Source organism: Copidosoma floridanum, unplaced genomic scaffold (assembly GCF_036245765.1).
Source record: "Copidosoma floridanum isolate Cflo_tuat_1 unplaced genomic scaffold, Cflo_Japanese_pri ptg000020l, whole genome shotgun sequence".
Classification (NCBI taxonomy): Eukaryota; Metazoa; Arthropoda; class Insecta; order Hymenoptera; family Encyrtidae; genus Copidosoma; species Copidosoma floridanum.
In genome coordinates this window covers 5,787,950-5,814,182 of record NW_028321897.1, presented here as the reverse complement: position 1 = coordinate 5,814,182, position 26,233 = coordinate 5,787,950, and the positions used below count along the sequence as shown (strand labels likewise).

The 26,233-nt window shown below is 39.6% G+C and overlaps 1 protein-coding gene across 1 annotated transcript; it reads left to right on the top strand.

The window, feature by feature from the left end:
- The first annotated feature begins 822 nt into the window (after nucleotides 1-822).
- Nucleotides 823-26,233, top strand: LOC106647005 (uncharacterized). Its single transcript, XM_089593828.1, has 9 exons — nucleotides 823-1,289; nucleotides 6,865-7,372; nucleotides 11,630-11,768; nucleotides 23,593-23,810; nucleotides 24,401-25,067; nucleotides 25,312-25,522; nucleotides 25,605-25,732; nucleotides 25,813-26,001; nucleotides 26,085-26,233. Exons 2-9 carry the CDS (start codon nucleotides 7,250-7,252, stop codon nucleotides 26,231-26,233), a joined length of 1,824 nt encoding a protein of 607 aa, XP_089449954.1. The 5' UTR covers nucleotides 823-1,289; nucleotides 6,865-7,249.

Sequence of the window (26,233 nt, the reverse complement as noted above, 5' to 3'; positions counted from 1 at the left end):
CCAAAATGGGCTTGAACGAACCTAATATTGATTCATATCAGCTAACTTCATTAGTTTGACATTGCAGGACGATAAGAAATATTTTTTTTTTTTTTTTGCCAACTATCGTATTGTGTGCTGTGCTATTGAAAAAAAACCTTACTTACAGTAACAAAAATAGCGATCGTGTCTAATGTATAGAATCGTATAATTTTTTTTTTTTTTTTTTTTAATTGAATGATCTGTTTGCCGATCTTTTGCCGATCTATAGGATAATGTATCGTCTCTGACAAAAAAAATCGTATTTCCAATTAAGCACGTTAATGGATTTTTTTAAGTATAAATAATATGCTATGCGTTGTTCCTCGAGGATTTTAAGAATACCAAAGCCTTTTTTAATTTGTGACATGCAATGGCACATCACTATTATGAAATTAAAAAAAAAAAAAAAACGCTTTTCTGAGAAGAAGGGCGGGGTACACAGGGCATGGATCTACCCCCCTCTACCGCAGTAAAGGCACCAGCCGCGAGTTAGGCTCCACCCTTGTTTCCCCTCCCAGAAGCAAGAGCGCACACACACACCAGTGCTCTCTCGAAAGCCGCTGCGTGCGCGCGCCTCCTCTCTCCGACTCTGACACATCGGGGAGAGCTCTCGGTTGCGTGAAAAAAAAAAAAAAAAAGAATTGAAAAAAAAAAAAAAAAAAAAAAACCGAAAAAAAAAAGAACCAGAGCAGCCGAGCATCGAAGAACGAGAAGAGCCGAGACGCGAAGCAGTAGGCTACTGTAGTTCACGAGGAATAGAGTTTTGTTTGGCTCTTCGGTGTGCCGTCGCGGGGTTGACGTGTATGTTAGGTATACTTGGCGCGTGTGCGTCGGGAAGTTTACCTAAAACTCGTCGCGCGCGTCCACGATTACGCGGAAGTACCTCGACACATCTCTCTTCCGATACCTATACTTTCTTTGTTACCGTTATGCACAAGTACAGTACACACGATTGTTTTTAGTTCTCGACAGTGCAAGGGTATTGTTAGTGCTGGTGAAGAGGACCAAGAGAAGGACAAGATCGAACTTTTTCTTTTTTTTTTTTTTTTTGTTCTTTGTGCTTTGTTTTTCTTTTCTTTTTACTCGAGTGTGTGAAAGGTACCAATACGTGCCTTACTCTGATATTTTGTGTGCTTGAGGACTTTTTTTTCGAGCGAAGGTCATCACTAACTGTTGGGACTACGTTTTTTAAATCTTTGTGTTGTTCGATTTAGTGGCGAGAGAAGGTCGGTCGTCGTGCTACTGTTTTTCCAGTTTTCTCGTTATTGGTAAGTGACGTAACCTTAATTAAATAACTATAAAAAGTTGTTTCCTTTCATCGAAAATTTTAACGATTTAACCGGGCCGACACACGGAGAAAAGTTGCAATTTTACTCTGGTTCTTATTGCGAGGAATTTAATAGAAAATTTTACATGCACTGCAGTCATCATTACCACATATATTATCATGTACCCAAGCAATAGTTACTTGTTTCACAAGATGTAATTGAAATTATATATAATGCGAGCACGTCCCAAGGGCTTTTTCAAAAATTGATAAATTTTATCCCAGTGTCTATTCGCGGGCTTATCCTTATCCACGTAAATGATAATGATACCGTCCACCCAGGTATTATCAATACTATAAAATATCCACGTATTTACGTGGATTTTATTCGAACAGATCCAGAGAATTTTCATTACTATCATTAATTTCCACGAACTAATTTTTACCCTCACACTCATTATCCTCGAGTTAGAAAGATTTTTTTTATCGAGCAGACACTACGTGCTGCTAAAAAAACCTTAGAAATTATTTAGGTAGTACCTCATGGTGGTGTTCAGACGCTTTTTACAACCCTTTGCAAAAACATCGAATAATAATTTTTTTTTTTTTTTTTTTCATGAAAAATAAGAAATAGAGGTGTATGAGAGAAAAAGTGCTTTTGCGACGGCCAATTGGTGGTTATTTTAACGTGAACAAGTATAAAGTATTCATTGACATAAACACATTGTTAGAACGCGCGTGTGTTGTAAAATTTGCACAAGAAAATATCTTGTACTTCTATACGACAATCAATAGGTCGCCTGATCATCGGCAACGAAGATCAAACCGTCGGAAACTTTTACTATTTTACCACGCATAATAAAACGATGGATAACGCAAAAACACGTCGTCGTTATCATTATTATCTTCCTGATGAGTTCTCTCTGTACTCTATACAGCGTGGATAAACGTATGTTGTTTCTTTTTTTCTACTCTCTGGTGCAAATGAAATTTTTTTTTTTTCTTATTTATACGCGAAGTAATTTCAAAAAAATTCCATTTGCAATTTTACCACGTCGCCCATCACTGTCAACCAAACGACAAAAGAAACGACAAGTAAGCAGTAAATATAGTAGCTCTCCAGTACATTATAATTATACGAATCGACAATCTCCGAGGGGGCCGGCGCGCAATACCTAATTATCATCCCAATCATCCGCGTAAGTGCGTCAAACGCTTGATATTACGTATATAAGTACTTGACGTAGATTATTACCATAATCGCCATACTATTAATAAATACGAATAAATGTGAGTTTATCGCTACTGTAACCGAACCAATGTAGGCTTTTTGCTCGCTTTTTCTCTCTCTACTTGGCATTCTTTCCAAGATTTCTCATCTGTATAACCTATGCGCGCACACACACACACAAGAACCTCGTCAGCTCGCTTATAATAGCTTCGTTTTTGGTGCTTCGCGGGCGTATGTATAAGTACAGCAGTTTTTGGGGCCCGACCCCATTTTTTTGGCACATACAGCATAAATTAGCCATAAAAAAATACTACGTGTATTTTTTTCTCTCTACTTTGCCGTCGGACACTCATATACATGTTTTCCAAGCGACGCGAGTGGGATAAAAAAAAAAATTTTAATTAAACGAGCCGTCCGTGTGAAACATTTATTTGGATATTATGCGTCTGATATGCACGTGTAATACATGTACGTAAAGGCAATGTATAATAGACTTGTGTTCAGCTGTAGGTATATAGTCTTGCAACGCTGTATACCTATATACAGATAAATTCGCGGGGAGTTGGCATTGTATGCCAAAACTAATCCGGGACGTTGTCAAACAATGCAAATAGATCGCAATAACTCACGATAGAGCTCGCGCGCCCGGGAACTCGTAGGTATAAGGTATATATAATAATCAGGACGCGAGCGTTTGTAGGTAAATACGAAACTTTGCAGATTTTGAGTCAACATTTATTATGACCAAGATCAATGACATCTGCTATGTCTCTGTCACTCTTTTTTTTTTTTTTTTTATCACAAACATACCTTGGGTTAATATATATTTATAATACCGCACACCCACTTGTTGTCGTTGTTTTATCTGCTTTTATATACATGAATATTGATACTAAGATTTTTCAACTAAACTATACATTATATTGTGTTGTTTTTACACGCATTTGATATTAAAACGCGTATATTTTACAGAAGTAAATGAAATTAACGACAATAAACACTCCCATGTGGCTATGAGTGCGCGTTTACACGTACACAAACATAGGATACTCGAGCAAAGAGTAATCATCTGTTTTCGGCATTTAGCGCGTCCGTGCGATGCTTTTTTGGCTAAAAATATATGTGCGCATATAAAGTGGATGCAGCGGCGCTTTTAAAAAAGAGAGAGAGTGAAAGGGAGGACGAATTAATTATATTACTGTGTAGTCGCGGGATGAATTTACGATTTCTCGTTTCATCCGTTCCCGGCGCTCTCTGTCACTGCGCCCAAATTAATATGTACGTGCCTCCGGATGTCCTGATGAGTCCCGTGGGACATTTTTTTTCTCGCACTTCCCCTCTCTCTATCATCCTCCCAAAAAGCTCTCTCACAAGTTGCGGCCCTTGTATAGCGCCGGCTCTTTGAAATTAAAAAAAAAAAAACAATTTCTTTTTCTGAACTACCGGCGATTTTTTTAAGTTTTTTATGTGTGTTATCAAAATTTTTTGAAATTCGAATTCCAACGATCGCTGTATCGTACTTTTTGCGCGAATCGTAGTTGTTATCGATAAAGAAAAAGGAAAGGTAAAAACAATTGTTTTTTTTTTTTTTTTAACCGTGTACAAACTGCTCTTGGTTGTTGTGTGCCTTGTTGTTGTATGGAATTTTTACAAGAATATTGAACAACATTTACTCCACAAAACAAGAATTTTTATCATCAGTATAACAACAGATTTTTACCGATTTTTTGGTAGCCAGGTAATTTATACTGTTCAACACGGTAATTTTTCGTTAGTAGAGCAGTAATTTTTATTATTTTACACGGTAATTAATTAAGCGGTTTATCGAACATGATGTCAATTAAAAATAAAAAAAAATTTCATTACGAGAGAAATTTTTTATGGCTGATTCTTCACTTATTTTCAATAATCATAAATATATAATTAAAAGTGCCAACGCATCAGACCAAACTTTTTTTTGAAATTCATTTTCGTAAGCCTAATCTCGTATAGTACGGTTTCCCAGAAACATTTCAGAACAAGCTATATAAATGTACAAATAGGAACACACTTTTTATTTCTTCAAGCAAAGAAAGAAGCAGACAAAGATGAAGCGCGAGGATTAAACGGAGGCAAAAACCCGTGAGTTTATTGCTTGCGAATGTACACGCACGCACTTTCCGTCATTTTTTTGTTTTTCCTTTCCGCATCAGCATGGCTAAGAGTGGTGGTTTTTTGCGACTCCCCCTCCCCCTCTTTCTCTCTCTGTGATGTACTTGAAATTTATACCCAGCACCAAGCAAGAGTTTTCGCGTTTTATATGGCGTGTTTGGGCAGTTAAACCGGAAATCGTGTCCAAGTCTGAATGCGGCATATTGAGTAATAGTGAAAAGTTACACCCTACATTTTGTCCGTCACTCAAAAATCACCAGTAGACGCTGATTACAAAGTTTATGCACCGCTTGCGGTGTTTATTTATAAATTTTTTTTTTTTCTTCGAAAGAGATTGAATGTATTATATTTATACCGACGAATCGCCTTCCTCGACGGAACATCCGAGTCGAATCGATCGTTGGTTTACGCGAATGCAGTGACGCAAGAGTGACCTCGGGACCGGGGGGCGCTCTGAGCGCTTTTTTTTCAACATCGTCCAAATCAGATTGATGCCACGAACTTGGCTGTATCGCTAAATGGAATGTGTTTAGGTTTACACTCTTGTGATGTCTTATTCATGTCGTGTGATTTACGCAGTGAAGGTTTTTTCACAGAAACGCGTTAATTTTTACATGGTACGTTATAAGTAACAGCTTAATACATTTGCAACGTGTAGTCGATTTCATGGCAGGTTCTTTCTATCACGCTTTTTTTTCGTAGTTTTTCTTTAAAAGGGGGGAAAAAAAATTATAAATCCAAGACAACTATTTACAATATTCGGAAAGCACATCCAAGTGGCTAACGGAGCTATGATATAGTATTAGAGGTAGAGCAGCTGTCGCGGACTCGTCAGATTGAGCACCTCCCAACAACGACAAGCCACACACGCCACATGTACGAGACGTAATATTCTTGTTTCTTTCCTCTTTTTAAACATCATATACGTACCTACATAGTTACACGATTAGAGTCGGCCGGCGTTGGGAAAATTAACGATTTCATGATTGTTTTTCTTTTTAAAAATATCACTTCAAGTTCCCAAAAAAAATTAAAGGTATTATCTATTCATTAAAAACACATAAAAATTTAACAAGTACAACTAAGATAACTTTTTCATGTATATTTTATCATCGTACAATTTATACACACGAACGAATTGTACTCAAGTTTAATAACATCATGTTTTTGAGTTAATAATTTGGTGCAATTATTTCGAGTTATCTGGCTTCGGTAAATATTTATATGAAAATTGTTTACGGTCTAATTCGTCACATTTAAATTTATTTGACTCGCGCGTTCATCGGCCCACTGTAATTAATTATGAAATTCTCTCACGATGGGCGCTACAGCTGAGAATCATCGAGAAAAAAAGTGCTATTTTCAGAATTTCAGATTAAGCTTCGACTAGGTTATTGTTTACGGGTAAAAGAACTGAGATATTTTTAAGTTGCTCTAATTGTAGGGAAACAGGAAAACTTTTTGCTTTTAAAATATTAATTTTGTCAAAGCCAGGTAATTTTTTACATGCCCTGGAAAACTAAGACCTTTTATTATATATATTATATATACACCTTTTGAAGTCCTCATGAGGTTCGTGAGATTTGTTTTACTAATTCAAAGAAATACGTGTTGGAGATTGCAAATGATACCTGAAGAAAAAAAAAAAAGAAGAAAATAAACAAATGAAAAGAAATAACAATTAAACGAAGCTCAAGGATATTTCAACGATTAATTTTATATTGCATGTATGATACCTACTGCCAATTTGTCGATACCCTGCGTTATTTTTATTGCACAATCTTTTTCCTTACTCATTAATTTTTATCTTAACGCAACGTACTCTTGTCTGAACTGCTTGCATGCGATCAATGAGTCTCAGCGATACTCTCATCATCGTGTATACGACAAAACAGTTCATAACGAGTTACAACTTGATTGGCTCCAACCAAAACAGGGCCGTCTCTATCTCTTATATAAATATAATATATACTACACATTATGTACTGTGCATTTGGTTGTCAAAAGAGACTTTGCTATGTCGCAAATTTCTTTTTGTTTTCGATTAATACGTTCTTGTATTTCTACGGTTAATAGATACATAACAAGCTGACACTGCAATAAATAATTATCATGTCAAACAATTTACGTACTATGCGAGTACACGAGTAAATAATCTATATGTAACAAGTGAATTTTTTTTTGTCAATTTCAGATTTCACGGCCAGTCGTCGATGGAAACCATCAGATTTAAGAATCGATCGCCTAGAGAGTGAACTGCATCTCGGACAACAGCTATCCAGTGCAACTCGACTCTCGATGCGAGTAAACCATCAAATCTAAGTGAATACCCCCCTCCGCTATACTGACCAAAAAAAAAATTAAATTAAAAATAAAAATAAAAAGCGAGCCGAGGCGTACGCGGAGCGTCTCGCGCTTTTTTCGGGGAAAAAGTGGAGGGTTCGACAGCCTTTCTGGAGGACCTCATCGCGGCCGAGCACCACCGGCAACAACAACAACAACAGCAGTACTGCGACAATCAACAACGCGACGACCAATTGCAGGATCAGCAGCGAGTAAATGCGGCCACCTCCGTTTTCATGAGCGGCTACACCAGCGCGGCTGCCGAGAGGATGATCTCGCACGTTATGCCCGTCACGGGGGTCGGCTCCTCGTTCGCCCCCACCGTTAATTTGCACAACGAGTTTTACCATCATTACAATGTGAGTGGCCTTTTTCCTTTTTTTTTTATGTGTATATAAATAAGCAGGACCTGTAGCTGTAATTGTTACGTGGATCATCTTCACTGATGGAAAAGAAAAACAAATTTCGTCCGTTGAATGGTCATCTGGTGTCATTCCGTTGTCTCGAGACTTTTTACTTTGGGCAACGTATAATTATAACCGTCCGGGACAGCAATTTCTATAATCGATGTACTTGCGATGAAAATTATTGTTCTAAACAGCAAAAAGTCTCTAGACGACGGGACAGTACCAGAATTACCATTCTAGCACAGTAATTTTTTTTTTTTTTCTTTTAGTGTACTTACATTTAAAATGTAAAAGAATCATTTATTATAGTCAAATAATATTAATTTAAATCAAATAAATAATAGCTGTACAATGTAACATTTAATAGATTTAATTTGTTTTGTTCAAAAAAATATTTTATTGTTTGTATTCGTATGAACGTTTATTTTGATTGGCAAAATTACTCTTAAGTGTTCAAATGATGTGGATTACTAATATTATCTGTATCATTAATAAACCAATCAATATCCAATCACTGCAGTTGTTAGTGCGAATTCGAGATTATACACGTTCTAACTCCTCTTGCGTATCCAATGAAAGTTGAGAGTAAAAAAAAAAAAATTGTTTACAAAGCCAAAAGATAAAGTAGCAAAATATTTATTCGTGCTGACGACCTTCTCACAAGTACTTTTTTTTTCCTCTTTCATTAAGCGCCCATATATATTCCTCGATAGTTAGGGACGAAAAAGAATTTAAAAAACTAAAAGAAAATTCATGCCGCAGCTTATTGCCCATTCGACCGATTGTTTGTACCGTAATTTGTTCAATACGATAAGATAAGCCTAATAAAAAAAAAAAAAAAAAAAGTATGTGCAAGTATGCGCGCACCTATATATTGATAAACATTGCGAGGGGATATAAAAAAACGTTTTCCCGCCAAGCGTTGCGTTGCGTCACTTAAACATGTTTGTACAAACATTGTCAAATCATTGGGAAAACAATTCTTTGCAATAATAATTACACAATCACGTTGACTCGCTGCACGTCTTACGCTCCTATCGACTATTGGTTTTATATGTATATACATACACTTGACAATTTTTATCAAAAACCATACAGTTTAGTGACGTTATCATAGCTTCGTTACGAAATTGCTCTTGTGTACAATATATTATTATATATAATTAACGGCTGAAATCAAGGATTACCACCATCAATTGCCGCACAATGGTTTTCCGAGGGAATTGAAATTTTCATACGCACACACAGGCTGTATTTTATCGGAATGCAATATAATTGCAACAAAACAGCGTGGCACTGTGGAGTAAATGGCTGATCTTTGTGTTCCGAAGTCGCGCCATCCGCGAATCCCACAATTATTTTATGGAAAAGAAAAGCAGAAGGAAGAGAAATACATCGGTATGAGCTCGATTTTAAGGGAACTAACTTATGCTTATTAGCCTTTTTTTTTTTTTTTTTATCGCTTGAGTATTAACACACACTCGTATATTTCTAACGATCGATTAAATACTTTTTGATTGTAAAACAAAACAATTCGTCACTCGTGCCATTTTGACGAAGCAACGCCCAGACAATGATGATAAAAATAAATGGAACCTACGGATTCTCAGAGCCAAAAAAAAAAAAAAAATTTTTCCTTCTCGCGGGTCAAAGCGCGAAGCGCGCATCTTATAATATATTGACGCTCTCTCTTTCGTCGTTAATCTATAATTCACGAGTTCCCTTCCTCTTTCTCCTTCCCGCGCCACATAATATCGTGCGGAGGGAAAAAAAAAAGGCTCGTCCGAGATCAACTCGCCGCGCGTATATTACACGCTGATAACGACACGAGTGTGGCCCACCGTACTCGCAATAATACAAGCCTGATGAATGTTTTTCGGTGTGTTGTATACTTGGTAACCCTCACAACTAAAAAATACCACAATGTGCGTGGTGAACAAATATTTCGAGCGTTTCGTCGTGGAATCTCATTATTTCACGTGTATATATATATACATTGGCTTAAATAATGTGATAACTTTCTTTCTAAAAATAATTTTGAAAAAAAAAATGAAAAAAAAAAAAAAAGGTCTCGCGTCATTTTATCGGGCATGGTGTAATCGTGAAATACCCGCGATTATGAGAGAAACAACGTGCAAGTGTTTCATTCGCTCGTAACGTTTCTTCCTTTTTCTTCGAGTATAATATATACCTATACGCGCCGATAAGTGGGTTATCGGGAGCCAAGGTCACGTATAGACACTTGTGAGCAAAGAGAGGCTTTGAGCATTAATTACAAAAATGTGGTAGATTTACCAGCAGCAACGCAGATTATGTATATAGTATCGATGGAAAAATCAATGTCAGAGGCTGATGCTGTGCTCACGACTATGGCCGCTGTATCGAGTATTTTGCACTTTTAATTTGACGTATACATGTATACATGCAATATAAATGTCGGACGCGTTTAATGATGTTTCAAATCTTCTTAAAGCATCGCATTAATTTGTGTACCATTTTTATTGCAATGCAACCTAACAATTGATAAAAAGTCACTAGTTCATAAATATTGTCACGTTGAAGTAAATGTGTTTATCGGCGTGATGAAACATCGAACCTTCCTTACTCGGACCTTTGTATTATATATTTGAGTATGTACCGCTGTTTGGTGGAACTTTGTTCCTGAAATTTCAGCCCAAAAAGCGGGAGGGAAGGAAAAAAAAGTCACGACACACGGCGTTCCCCATATATATATATGCATGAAAGCGCATGCACGCATGTAATGGGATGGAGATGAAGCGACTGGATGACAAGATAGAAAACGTTGGTGCGAAAGGAGAGGAGGGAGAGAGTGTCCCATTAGAGCCGCTCTGGCGCTGCGATTTCTCAGTGTCGTGTCGGTCTGATGCACTTGCGTGGTTGCGGTGTGAAGGAGCCGATCTAGCCCCATCATACATATATACGTGTACTCGCGAAAGAGATCCGATCGGTATGGTGTTGACGACGTGTATTACGGAGTCCGCGGGTTGAGCCGCTCTTGTCGTCGCATCGTTGATGGGTGTAAATGCGTAGTGGTGCAGTGGCGTCGTCGCGGAATGCACTGCGTATAATATCTCTTGTCTCCTTTTTTGAACGAACGCTCAAGATTTGCGAAACGCAATTTTTTTTTTCTTTTTTTTTTTTTTTTGTTTTTTTTTTTCTTTTAATACTTACCGTGAGCCGTGTGTCTTTAAATTTATAAATTATACAGTGTAACTATAGTAACAATCTAATCTCGTGGAAAAAAAAAAATCATAATACGAGTCAATGTACCTATTGCAACGTGAAATTTTATGTGCATCAGCTAGAATCTATTGCATCCTATGTTTGCTTTCAAATCAACGAAAATTTCGTACAATTACAAAATATTTATTTCAATTTTATCGAAAGAAGTTAAAAAATAGTTTCAATCAGGGTGTCAAAAAAGTCAACAAAAAATCAGAAATGGTTAAATTTTTTGTTTTGTTTTTGTCAAAAGATACAATCACCAAATGTAAAAGCTACGAGAATTGGAAAAAAAAAAAAAAACCGGAAAGAGCAATATAAAAGTACTACACGGCATATACAGGAATGCACCCCCCTCCCTACGTGATACCTATATACTGTAACAGGAAAAATAAATAAAAGCATAAACAAAAGAGCAAAAAAACAAAAAAAAAAAAGGAGAGAGTACACAGGGGATGATCGCATACTACAACGATCCAAGGGGATCGTAAGTTTCGCCGGGGCATAATACGGATGTCACAACAGCCGGCCGGTATTTGTAAGCTTCCTGCGACGAGACTTCAAACATCGCGTGCTCAAAGAGGACCTCCTTCTCTCTTTCTGTGATTTTCTTTCCTCCCCATATACACACATAACTATATACGAATCAACGCGTTATTGTATATACACATACATACATACACACACAGACAGACGCGCGCGTATCTTGTTTAGATTTCCACTTCATTTGTCAAATCTCGATGATATCGCGCGCGACGTTTGTTTGGATAACAATAGAGAGCGCGGGAAGATCACTTTGTTAACGTGTTTTTCTTTTTTTCTTTTTTTTTTTTTTTTCGCTTCTTGTTTTGTTTCCCCTCGCTCTAATTGGGAGGATAGATTTTTCCGCTCCATCGGCGCAAATGATTGTTTTTGGCGAGCAAATAAGATGATTGTAATGATTGGATTTTTTTTTGTTTTCCGTAGGAACTGCAGCAGGGAAACGTGAGCCTGAGCAGCCCCGGCTTGGGCCACAACGTCCAGGACCCGATCCATCATTCCCTCAAGATAAAGCAGGAGTCGTACCAGCTGTCGACCACACCGACCCTACCGTCCATGCACCCAAGTGAGTACAACTTGCGTATATATATTCTTCGCTTGACGTACAATTTCACCACTCACCTGTATACATAACACCTGCACGGAGCAAATCGATGTATAGGCCGAGCTTTCATTTTCCTCCCGATTATAACAGTTGTTACACGCGTGTAAGAACAAAATAGCTTTTACGTGCTATACGTGCTGTAAGCGTGTACCTTACAAAAATAGAGCAGCACACACGCGCGAGTTTGGACACACAGCGACGACGACTCTATTTTCAAGCCAAGGCACGACGCGGGGCAAATTAGTCAACGGAGATACGACGCATCGGAGCTGATATTCAAGATCACTCGGAGCTTTTCGGTTGGGGAGAGGAAAAAAGTCATCGAAAAATCGGCGTCGCCCATAATAATAATAATATAAAACCTTTTGAAACACGACCGCGTCACAAGCCGACAAACAAGTGTATAAGTATATATATATGTGTAGAGGCCGTGCGCTATGACGAAGCGATTTTCCCCACTGTATTAATAAAAGAAGAAAAAAAAAAAAAAAAGAAGCCAAAACAATGAAAATTTACGATTACGTGTGTCCATCGAGTCTAACAGTGCACGAGCTTTTTTTTCAGGTAAACAAGAGCTTTTAGATACACCATCCTGATGTTATTGTTGCTATAAATTCATTTGCAGTTTAACGCTTTGCACTCACGTGTACCTGCACTTGTTTTTTTTTTTTTTTTTGCATATGTACGTAACAAATAAAAAACCAGCTCTTGTACACACAAAGTACACAGAGAAAGAGAGAGAGATGTATGTATACATACGTAAACCGCAAAGCTCTTTCGCAACGACGCGCACGCACTCATCCCCGAATATACTCGGTGTAATCCCCGAGGGATGGGGAGAGCTTTCCAAAAAAGCGAGACCTCGGTCCCTCCAACAAGAAACACACGCGCTAATGCCCCTCGAGAAGAGAGTGCATATTCTAATAATACAAGGGGAGAAGGGGGGGGGAGGTGAAAGAGATATAAAACGGAGCGACACTTTGGGAGGTGGAGGAGGGCCGAAACAAATGAGCGAGGCGTGCGCGTATAACACCGCGCGTTTAGCTTTGATATACTGCCCCCGGGACTCTTGCTGCTGCTGCTCTCCCTGATCTCTCCTCGAGGCGTTTAGTCACACGCGTTTTTGTACCACATTACCTATATACCTCTCCCTCTTTACTTTCGATTCTTTCTCGTATTTATTATCATTACTTTGCACACTATTGGCGACCTATTAATTAATATTTTTTTCTTCTTTTTTTGCACCGTTAAGCGATGGCGTTTGCGAATTATTACCGATAACCGCACATCGTCGAGGTTTTTGTTTCCTCACAGCATATTTTAATCGCATTCAAACACGAAATTCATATCGTCGAGGTACATAATAATAATAATATATGGATACTTTTGTACTCCTGTTGTTGTTGTTTACTCTGTTTCGGCAAAATATTTATTATTGACACCGTGAAAACACGTGAAAAAAAAAAAAAAACCCCTCAACCTTTGTACATCCCGCCCGAAATTCATAAATATTGTGTGCGAATAAACAGTTGATTAATTGATAATGGAAGCTGCACTTCCCGGCAACTCTCGGCAATGTATATATTTATCGCTCTCATCACTTCTTTCTCGCATGTGTATGTTCGTTTGACTGGGGCAACTTTTAAACAACAAACCACATACACGGTAATTAATAACGTAAACACGGAATACCTCCACTGGATTATTGACATTTTTTTTTTCTTCTTCAATCAATTAAGTTAATACACAAGTAAAAGATAAAACAAACAATTAACTATTACACCGGTGCAGTTGTGTAATTTTTTTAGCATAGAATAATCATCAATCAACAAGGTCTCCGTTGACCACCAGCTTGACCTCAAGTTCAAGTTATATTGCTGGGGTGTCAACTTGTAAATATATATATACATATACTTTTCATTGATTTAACAATGCGCAGACAAGTGTTGAACTGTACGAGCCAATCGTTTCATTTACAAGCAGATCGATAAGATGGATAGACTTTGATTTTCGTGGTGTGCGCCCGTTCCAACGCGTACAAGAGCGTGAAACTCGACTCTTTTTCTCTCTCTGTGTCCCGCATGCACATATTTTTCAGATGATAAAAGCCGACTTGAGAGGGGAAAAAAAAAAAAAAAAAAAAAAAACATCAAGGAAGACAACACGCAATGATACGCGATATTATACGTAGACAGAGACGGATGGACGGGTGAAAAGTGTACGGTGACTTTACGGCGAATGAAACGACGCGCGCCTACCGGGTATTGCAATGAGTAACGTCCGAGGAATTAACGATTGCGCAAAAAATCTCTCGCGTGATTGCAGTACGTATATATATATATAGGTGTAAGTGTAAAGGACGGTCGCGCTTCGTTTTTTCTCGTGTCTATATGTGTAGGTATTTGGACGTTTTCGTCATCGCGCTCGAAATGGTGCACGAAAAGGAGGGGGAGGAGTGGGTATAAAAATACATATATAAATAGAAGACAAATCGTCCGGCGAATCGGGGGGTGTATAGAGGGGGAGCGAACGAAAAAAGTGTGGGTATATATATGAGTGAAAGAGACCGGGAGGAGGAAGAGGAAAAGGCACCCTTTTTGTCGACGTCTGTTTTCTCAGGCCCTCGTAGTGTATCAAGAGGTCCATTCGCGCGTGACTGTCTTGGTTTGTAAGTGCTGTACTGCCGGCACTTACGTATACACCCCCCCCCTCCGGATGATTAAGTCAGGTCAGGTGTAGGCGCGCGACTCGGCACTAAATTATATCGAAGCCGTGAGAGAGATTGGGGGAAAAGTGCCATCCATGTATATATGTATGGAAAGGGGGGGGGGCAGTTTTCTTCTTTTTTTCTTTCTCGGGCGTCAAAGGGGTACTTGGGGTTTGGTTTTACATGGCTGCACCGATAATTTTCTTTTTTTTCGATGCGATGCTGTCGATGGGGCTTACAAGTGTTTGGTGTGTGTGTATTGTAATGCTCGATTCACCATCTCCAGCTTAGTGTGTTTTTTCGGGTAAACGGCGTTGTTTCATTACTTTTTTTCAAAGGTATACTTAGTCTTGTTGGATATGAAAATGTGCTCGTACACTGAGAGAAAAACATAAAATTATATACAGAAACTGCAGCAAAAATTACCATTCCGCACAGTAAGTCGGGTACAAGGTGGCGAAAAAGGAGGTAGTTATTATTTTTAAAAGTAAAAATTATTATTTTAACAATAGAAATTACAGTTCGAACTGTAAAAATTACTGTGCTAGAAAGTGAAATTTATTAACCGTTCCTTTTAAGGTTTTTCTTTTTCCAGCATAATAATTTTTACTGTTAGAATGATAATATTTACCGTTAAAAATTTAATTTATTTCTTTTTTGCCAACTTGCATCCAATTTACTGTGCGGAATGGTAATTTCTGCTGGAATTTTTATTATTTTTTTTCTCTCAGTTTACCTTAAAAATAAATATTCATTGTGGAGAAAATAAAACTGTATAAGTAAGCGAACGACTCGCTTTTTGTTCGTAGGGACACGGTTTTTTGCGACTATGGTCTCATTTTTTTTCTGCTGGACACAAATGTGTTTTCAAATTAAAAAAAAAAAAAAAAAAACCATAAAGTGTCTTTAACTTGCAGTGGCAGACGTAATAGTATATTGAATTTTTTTTTTCTTTCTCGGCATATATAATATTGATATAAAACACGTCGTTAGCCCCTCAAAAACATCAAACAGCGAAGAACGAACAAACACTACTCATCCCTCTCTCTCTCTCTCTCTTGATTGATTTACGACGTGTTTGTTTAAACAAAACACCACCGATGCGCGTACAATCATATCACCGATGAAACCCACCTATATACAACAACGACCCTTCATCTCGACTCGCGCTACACACGGAAAAGCAGAATCGCCCAAATCGGCGCTTATTACTTGCATACAAGTATAGGCTTGGCAAACGAGGCGCGACGGCGAGCGAAAAAAAAAAAAAATGCCCGCACATGATCCCGAGATGTAGGCGCTTGGCACTCTCTTTCTCTCGCTCGTATATAGGTATTATCTCTCTCTCTCCCTTTCATATATAGGTATATGTGCGCGTATTAGTCGGGAGCCGCGCGCGTCGGAGAGAGTTACATTAGGGTGTTTAGTGCGCGGGTGAGTTACTGCGTCGCTAATCCTGGAGACGCTCGCTGATTTATCGCCCCGGCGACGACGCGTTACTTTCTTTCTTTCGTTCTCTCGCTCGTGCGTGAGTTTCTTTCTTTCTTTTTTTCTTTTTTTTCTTTTTTTTTCAAGCATAAATTCCGCGAAAATAGAGAGGCGAGACGATTATAATTACAATATCGCGTCTGGGAGTCGACTGCGCGACCCAGAGGCTTATACGCGAGCAACAAGTGCTCTATTTGCCGGATGATTTGTCTCTTCGCCCGCGGCCACGAGTGTCTCTCTCTCTTGTGCTTTTTCGGGAAGTATACCTACCGGGTTTTTTTTTTTTGCTCTGGCTGCTCTTGCGACTAGCGAAATGACGTTTACACGGCTCGGCTGGATAATATTGATGGCCCGGGATATGCGCACCGCTGTTTTGTTACACGCTGTGTACGTATGGTTTCTTGTATGTGACCATACGAATGTATATATGTATTACCCGAAAACTACAATCGCATTGCATTTTTAATTGCAACTTTGTAAGACTAGACGCAAGCGTTGGATAAAATACATGCATAAACATCGCTTTGCGTTCGCAATGGAATCTCGAGCTTGGGAACGAGATTTTTATCGCGTGTAATAATACATTTATCAATTAATTGTTTCAAAGGTCACGAGTTACTCCAAAAACAATCATTGTGTTGTCTGATGGCAATTTTCAAAACACTCTTCAAATTAGATCTAATCAAATCTAATCACACTTTATCCCGCTATAGCGAGGAAAAAAAAAATTACATGTACTCTTACGGTTGTATGAAACGCAAGATCTATATGCCCATGTAATACATAATAGGTACGCAGACCCTTTAATTTTTTTTTGTTTTTTTTTTGTTTTTTGTTTTGTTTTGTGTCGATAAGCCAAAGTGAGAGAGTGAGAGCACTGCGTGTACGTGAAATCGAGACAGGCGCAGCAAGGAAATCAAAGCCGGTACATTAAACAAAGCTCCGCGGGCTATATCCGGTGAAATTTCAAGAGTTACTCACGCACACGAGCTTCCTTCCCGTATTACGCTGCTCTGATTCTTTCTTTTGTGTGCACGTACAACACACACACACATACACATGTAGCACGAGAGAGTCGTAAAGTAGAGCTTTCGATGGTAGATATTTGGCAGAGCGTACATATGTGTATATATACGTGTACATGTGCCAGGGAAAGAGCTCTGGACCTTTGGGTTTATATATATATTTATACACGCGAGTCTCGGATTACCGAGTTGGCGAATTATTATACGGCCGAGTTCCCTTGCTCTGCTGCTGCTGCTATGGGTCCTTTTTTTTTCTCTCTCCGGCGCACTGGACCCCCTTTACACATACAGAGGTATTTGCTTGTTTATTATTTTCCCTTTGGACGCGCGTGTGCCTAATTACCCAAACGCCGGGGATGTATATTATATATACATGCGTGTATACGTTAATTTGACAAAAATAAAAGGATTTTGGAAACTTGATTTTTTTTTTTTTTTTTTAAATTTATTTATCTCGCTGTTGGTTTTTATCGATTTCGAAAGAAAAAAACCCTCGTCTCGGCCAAATATCTGTTTGCCCGCCTCACCGCTCGTCCTCCTCCTGCTGAACAATTATCTCTGTATAAAGTACAACTTTTTTTCGTTCCTCCTCTAGAGCCATCGATGCTCAAAGTAAAAGGGCACACATGCATATACATACAGGGTAGGTATATCAATGTCGTTTGGCACTCGATACGTGCATGCTCCTTTGTGTGTGTGTGTGTGTGTATGCGTAATGGCTCGGCTAATTGCGTCGGCGGCGAAAGGGCCGTAAACCCTATACTCCGAACATGATCTCTCTCTCTCCGCTCTCCGTGCATGCTGCGATTATATTAGCCCTCCTGTATTACTTACGTAATATATCTACACACTCGGTTAATTGCTATTACTATACACACGTGTGTTACGATAATATAGCCTGCATGGCGGCAGAGCGGAAAATTGACGTAATAAAGGTATCATATATATATATATTATTGCAGCCCCACGTGTATAATATATATATATATATGCGACAATACCGTGCCCGCCCTCTGTTGACTTTTTTCCTCTTAATATTAAGTACCTCTCTTTTGGTGTATACTCGATCGTTCTATGTACAGTGGACAAGGCAGTATTTGATTTTTTTTTCCCCCATTCGATGTTGGATGATAAAATAATAATCAGAAACCTCTGATGTGACATTTTACACATAGTCATCTTAGCTCCTTACCAATATAACTCTTCGTTGCATAATACATCCAAGCGATTGATTAGAATTATGCTAATAAATTTTTCTAATGTCATATCGGTTCAAGCTCCATGTGTATACCCTGTTCTGATCGTTCTTACATTGTATTAAATATACGTATATAGTTGTCTGCGATAGAATATTGGACAATTTTTTTTTACCTGTAAATTCGCGCACGAATATGAACTCGCGATGAATAATTTCAGAGCGTCAGAAGCAAACGGCACGTTATCCAATTCCAATATAAGTACCTACCTACACATGTTACATGTAACAACATACAGCAGAAGCCATCCTCTGCAACTGGAGACTATACGGTAATCGCGACGCGTGTAAAACGTGACACTCCGATACACGCGGACTTGAATCTTTTTTCTTTCCTCTTCTAAACTTTTGTACCGAGCCAAGCTCCAGTATATGGGTATACTTTCACCTCTCTCTGGTAGACTGCACGCACGTAGGGATCGTCTGACGTGAGTCTCTGTTCTTTTTTTTTTTTTTTTTTTTTTTTTTTTTCCTTTTCTTTTCGTGGGAGAGACGCGAGTGAGTCATCTTGAGCGCACGACGCCTCGTAAAGTTGGACAAAACTGCGCCTTTCTTTTTTCAAAAGTCCCATCTGTTTGACCAGGGACAACACGGTCCTTTATGCTGGAAAAAGTCCGTTTTAACAACCGATCCAATGTAGATATCGGTATAGATATGCACACCATCCTTGTTTTCTCCAATCACATGTAAAATTTGCACTCGATGCACCAAATACCGGATTTCGAGTATAGAGTAACGGCGATATTCGCAATAACAATTATATTCATGTCAAGGTCTCGTGTAACGTGGCAGGCAACATAAAAAAGCCATGCACACGCGCGCGTGTGACACTTTTCGGTGTAACGCATTGTATACTTGCACCCACTTTTCATAAGAACGATTTCCCAATCGATGATGTACTTATCCCTGCAACTCGGTTGCCGATCGGCAAAAATTGAAGGACGTTTGTGTTCTTTGTAAGCGAGCTTGCGCTGGATGGTTATGCAACGAATCGTGTGTGGACGGCCTCTTTGATTTTATCGCGTATTGATCGGTAAGATCGATTTTTTTTTTTTTTTTTTGTTATTGAGGACGCGGAGGGAATCATTTTGAATAAAATTGCTATTCCCATACCGGTGTTGCGAAAAAACTTTTGGACTTGCACGTATTTATTATTTATCTCAGTTTATAGCATAAATTGGTGATTTTAACGATATTCACATAACCATCAGATGATATAAAATCGGTAGTTCAATCCGAACTATTTTTTGATCGTGTTCATGTAATTTTCTCGCAAAAATGGCAAATCGTTGCAAGCTAAACAATTTTTTTGAAGAAATTTCGCTGAATATTACATCGAAAAATCTTTTCAATAAAACAAACCCTCATACATACAAATACGTGAATGTGAAGGAAAAAAAACTTTTTTTCCTTCGAGCACCGATCGATCTACAGGTAGTGGGCAGGCGAAGACTTTTCCGCGTATGACGTCGAATTAAAATGCGATTAATCATCAGCCCCTTCGTCAGCTCTGGTGCGCCATATCACCGTGGCAAAGACTCCACATTGGCCGATCGACACGTACCCATGTCGCTGCATATATAGCCTATATAATGTACAAAAGAGAAAAAAAAAAAAAAAGACGTGCAGCAGCAAAGTTGTATATGCATATATACATGTAAAACTGTGCGCGGGTGATTCGCGAGCTGATGTCATTCGAGTATTGTATTTCGCTTATCGCGGCCGGACCGACGATTCTTTCTTTTTCTCCCGTGTGTGCCGATTTCAGCAGCTGCCAGCACTCCGTTGAGACGAGGGAATGCAGAGGATGCCGCTTTTTTTTTTTTTTTTTCCTGAAATAGTAGGAGGGGGAGAGATTAGCTCGCTGACCTTCGACCCTCTTTTGTGCCACGTTGGCATGTATAGTGGTACATCTTTTGTCATGGAGAATGTGTACTTACTCATTTGCTTGTGGTTTTTCTATGCACTGAAATGCTATGGGACAACGGGTTTTTTAATTGATACAAAAATTGTAGCATTTAAAAAAAAAAAAAAAAAAAAAGAGAATACCTATACGTGTGAGAGTCAAGTTGTTTGGATTTGAAAAAATTTTCTGGTGTGCGAAAAACAAAATCCTTGACTCGGGAGGAGGCGTTTTTGGATTGGTAAATATTATTATAAAGAGAGAAACAGATTTTTCAATTGACGTTCTGGTACTGAAAATCTGAAAAAATTCTTCCATGTATGTATAAAAAACATCAGGAAGTTCTCGATTACTGTACATTACAACAGGTTTCGTATATACCTTGAGTAATTCATACCCATATATGTACACAATGACATGAAGTAACAACGCGTATTGACTCCAAAAGTTGAATTGTTCAACCTGCGAATCCGGAACTCGTTTCGAAATTTCGCATTCCATTCCGCGTAAGAAAAAAAAAAAAAAAAAAAAAAAAAAAATTGCAAGAAATCGTAAGTTGGCGATCACTTTACGCGCGCAATTAGCGATATACCTAACGCATCGCACCCCGTACAAATGTACCTGTACATTATACATATCCGGTAAAGCAAAACATCCTTTCTCTATTATATGCTGCAGCTCGGCTATTATGACAGTGTAAAAGCATTAATTTGTACAACAACCGAGTGCCATGTGTGCAGTGCAGCGTGTGTCGACAGCTATTCGGCCTGTTATTTTCAAAACACCCTCTCTCTCTGCACGTGCACTATACCTGCGCTTGTACCTTATATATGTTGTATTGTGTGCATCCAATAGAAGAAACTCAACACCCTATATATACCGTACATACGCTTATCCATCCATCATCATCCGCTCGATACACCTACTTATACGTGCGAGCTTTTACATGTAACATTATATATGTATATCTTTATACTGTCTTTGACGATGAGTTGATGAATGAAGGCGTTACACATATAGCTGTTTGTTGTCTTTGATTCTCTGTCGAGTAATTTTTTTTCTCTCTCTCTCTCTCTCTCTTGACACTCGTAGTCGTGAAAAAATTTAACATCACGTGTCAGGCTTGTTTATCGAAACAAACAGATGATTACATAAAAATATTTGAGAGAGATTCGTATTTGCAATTTAACAAACGTAAGCAAATGGTGCTGTAACAGCGGCGCTTATCGCTGCATCCGGGAATATTTGTTTGGGGAGGAAAAAGAAAGTATATACGCTTAGTTGGTTTATTACAATATGTATAAGCGAGTTATGCAGCTTTTGTTTTTTGCGTCTAGTTGGCTATTAAATCTCTGTAAGTACTATATATTTATGATTCCCTGTACTCGTACATTAGTATGCGTTTGAAATATAATTTTAATGCCAAACGACGTTTTTTCTTCTTTTAATGAGAGGAGTTACCCCACGACGAATTACGTGGATCAAATCAACAATATTGTTATTTCCTCAATAAGCTCGCGATAAGTGACAGCAAAGTGTTACGTTGTCTCTCGGACTGTTCCTTATTTTTTTTAACATTTGCTTTTCTCAGCAGATACGCAGTATATATAATACACATTTGTATTGATTTTAAAAGAGAGGAAAAACGCCACTTACGCTCGAGAGAGTATTATAGGTACTTGGCTTTTTTTTTTTTTTTTTCTTTTTTTTTTTTTTTTATCAGAGCCCAACGTGACGTGCACCGAAGGAGTTTGAACGCTGCACGCACGGCCCAAAGGCGAAATATATACACCCGTAATATCGTGGAGTCGCGTTACCGCGAGCAGCTCCAGTTACCCAGGAGCCCCGTATATATTCGCGGACCGTATATTACACACATGTATATATACACACACGTAGACGATCACAGGGGCATTGTTACTACGCCTCGCCTCACCCCCGCATGCGCTGTGCTCTCTTTAATTCTGAGTAATGCGTCGCGCGTATGTATATATACGTATACGCGCGCAAGCGATACTTTATTTATATTTTGTAAGCTTCTCCTCGTCCCACTCGGGGGTGTACTTTTGGCCTTTTTTTTTTATAACCCGTCGAGATTCGTGGATTTATTTTTTGGAGATGCGTTGGTAGTACAGGATTGTAAAAGTTCCTCGTGACTTAACATTGTTTCCTGTTCTAATTATCATCTGGACGAAAATACCGAGGTTTTTGCGTTACTCTTATACTTGCATACACATAACAGCATGAATTCAATCTATATATACCTAAGCGTTAGCAACGCGGGAATATGGAATGGAACGTACGATACAAAAACAACGCAGCTGCCAAATTTTTGTTTATGCATCAACGTGAGCCTCGAATCGTTTATAATAACTGATTGGTTTGGCCGTGGCGGGAACATATTGTTTTACATATACATCATACAAAACACACTTGCTTCGTTTTACGCGTACATGTATATACAACACGTTTTCCGTACGAATTAAACAAAATCATCCAACACGTTGGGCCGAGAGGTATGCAAACAAGCGGGCAAAAATGTCACTTCACGCTTCCTACATCCCAATGTTCATCGACAGAGCACGTGACAAAACTTCAAACATATAAAAAAAAAAAAAAAAAAACCTTTACCCTCGTCTTTTTTTACTTCCTCTTGCATGAGTGTAAAGTATTTATATGTAGAAGTTTTATTTTTATAATAATAAAAAAATCGACGCTGTTACATGTGGATGTTTAATCATCCCAGTTATCGGGGTGTATTTTTTTCTCTGCAATCATTTCACGTCACCTTCAATTACACAAAACTCGTAAACGTATATACATCATGTGAAAAACGATAAACGACCCCTTTGGTCAAATCCCGTGAATTAAACAAAGTATCCTCGCGCTTCGTTGTACAGTATCAACTTGTTTATAAATATTTAAACACACTCGCACTTTAAATGATCGGTACAATATTATATAAGGGCAGATATACATTATACATCACCGTGCACAAAGAGAAACGGTGTCGAGCATCACCGCGAGTCGTTGCCTCGAATTTCGAGATGCCTCGTGATTCGTATGAAAAAATCCAATTGTCCCTCCACCTATGCGTAATATCGAGGGAGGTGACTATAATATACATATATGTATATATTATACACTCGTGAACACGTATGTATAGGTTTCGAGGAAGTTGTCGATTTCTCGGCTCTTTCGCTCGCGTCCGCTATCGATTTCTTTGTTTTCCCGCATTGTTCGATTGTTGGAAGCTCGACCCTATCATGGTGCCTTTTATTTTTCATTCTCATTTCACCTCATCGATCTCCAACCATATTACCGATATAAGTATACCCACACTGTACCGTACACTACGAAAAAAAAAAAAAAAAAAAAGAAAAAGAAAAAAATGTATTCTTCTCCAGTCAGCAGCTTCGTGTCGGATCCACTGGGCAGCAGTTGCATGCCAACGGCGAGTCCAAATAAGGACCTGCACGGCAGCTCGGTGCAGGTAAGCTCGAGCTTACAGTCACCACTGCACCAGCACCACCATCACCACAGCCATAGTCCCGGCTCCGTGCAGGTTGCCTCGATGCCCACTAGTAGCAGCCTCGGGCCTCTGCAACATAACAACCACCGCCTGGTATATACACAATTGCTTGACTCTATAAATCATCATTAACGCTCACGTCTCAAAATCTGAGAAAAATCGATAGATACAATATTATGTACCTGCATATTTGCGGAAATCATCGAGCCTTGTATATGGGGGGGTGAAGATTGTTGGGTTTGTTCACCCGTACTTTTCGCTTATTCGTGACAGTACTTGGAAACACCTTGTATATGTTTTTTATTCTGAAAAATGACATGAGAAATTTGTTATGGATCAAAATAAATTCACAATTTTTAGCTGGAATTGGTCATCAAAAGTGCTCGAAACGAGCTTTGTCAATTCTTACATGTTACCGGTAGATTTTGGTTCATTTCCTGCCATAATATTAACTTAAAAAGATGAAAACCATTCTCCTTATTGTTCATGCCATGTACGACACTAGTATATATTATATTTTCCCTGATGTAACTGTACAATCGAGAGATTTTTGTGCGCGTGGATATATATGTATGTTGCGAACCACATTATGTATTTTACAACGATGACGTTTTAAAGTTACTTTGGCCTCCAAGCCCAACTTTTGCGATCATTGTCTTTTATATCGATTGTTCCTTACACAGCCAAAATCGGTGAAACGAAAGTTCGAAGATCACTCGCCCGACCGTTCGGATTATCTCGAGGCTTCAACGACAACCAGCAACAACGGCACCGGCGGCAGCCACCACCACCTCAACAGTATAACGGATGACCGAAGCGTCGGGGAGTCGAGGGCCTCGAACAGCACCAGCGTCGTCGTTAACAGGCGCTCGCGAAGCAGCCGCGCTCCGTCGGCCAACGCCAACGGTGTCTGCAGCAGCAGCAGCAGCAGCAGTAGCAGCAACAATAACTCTGCCACCACGACCACGATCACCACAACCACAACCACGGCCAAGAACAAGAACAACAACAACAACAGCAGTAGCATTAGTAGCAGTGGTAGCAATAACAACAACAATAGTGGCGACAACAACGCGACGGTAGCCAACGACGGCACGAACGACAATTCGAAGAAAAAAAAGCCGCCCTACAGCTACGTGGCGCTTATCGTCCTGGCCATCCGGAGCAGCGACGAGGGCAGGCTGACCCTCAGCGAGATATACTCGTGGATCATGACGAATTTCCCGTATTACCAGGAGAACATTAAGGGCTGGCAGAACTCCATAAGGCACAATTTGAGCCTGAACGAGTGCTTCCTGAAGGTGCCCAGGGAACCCGGAGCCGAACGCAAGGGCAACTACTGGGTCATCGGTTAGTGTACACTTTTATCACAGATCGTGAAATATACGTTTAAAACGCGGTGTCAGGTATATAATAAGCTGTTTATGAATTACCGTTCATTGGCCTTTTTTTTTCTAAATCAATTGGTTGTTTTCAATCAGAGATTTATTTAACGCTTTCCTACATTAATTTCAACGCAGTTGGTGAGCGTTGTGTTTTTGTATCCTTACGTGAAGTGTATCGATGTGTACATTCGTTATGATCCGTGTTGAAGATCCAAACGCGGGCGAAATGTTCGAGAACAACAACTTCCGGCGACGCAAGCGGATGAAGCGCGCCCCGCCCAACAATAATCCGTACAACAAGGCCATGTACAGCAATCCCTACCAGTCGGTTCACATGGGCCACATCAACGCCTCGAGGAGCATCTTTGGCCACTCACCGCCTGCTTACGGCTCGGCCACCGCTTACCCTCGTTACGAGAGGTACACAAGTACTATATACATTAGATATTGTAGCAAAATCATTAAATTTTTTCACGTGTACACATACCGATGATGATTCTAGTGCCTGGAGCCTGCCGCAGCAGCAACAACAGCTCTCGCCGTATGGCTGCCAGCTGCCCCAGCAGTTGCCGATGCAGCCGATGCAGATCCCGACGATGAACGGCTACAGCCAGATCGGATCGTCCTTAGGTGAGCCACGCACTCTAGCGCCGTTTTCCCGCCCTCCCTTGCGCCTCGCCGCAAACTGACCGAACCCCCGGGTCCCCAAGCTTTTCAAGGGAATTACCTCGATGTTCCAGGTGGCACGAGCGGATCGACTGCAGCCGCCGCGGCCGCGGCTGCCATCAGTAGCGGGAATGGCTTCGCTGGGGGCTTTGCTGCCGCGTGCTCCAGGAGGCACGATCCCACTGCCATGAGCGTCTCCGAGGCCGTGTCCAGGTGCTCGTACTGGCCGGACAGTGAGTTTTGCACTTATTTATTATACATTTACACTTTCTGAAAATCAAGGATTTGTTTGAAAGTTGTGTTTTTGTTACCGCAGTGATAAAAGAGGACCCGGGCACCACGCCGTTGTCGCCAAGCAGCACCGTAGGTGTCGCCTCTAACGTGTACAGCTCGACGACGCCCTCGAGTGTTTCATCGATCGGATACTCGCCCGTTGATTTTCAGGCACGCTCCAAGTGCTGGTAA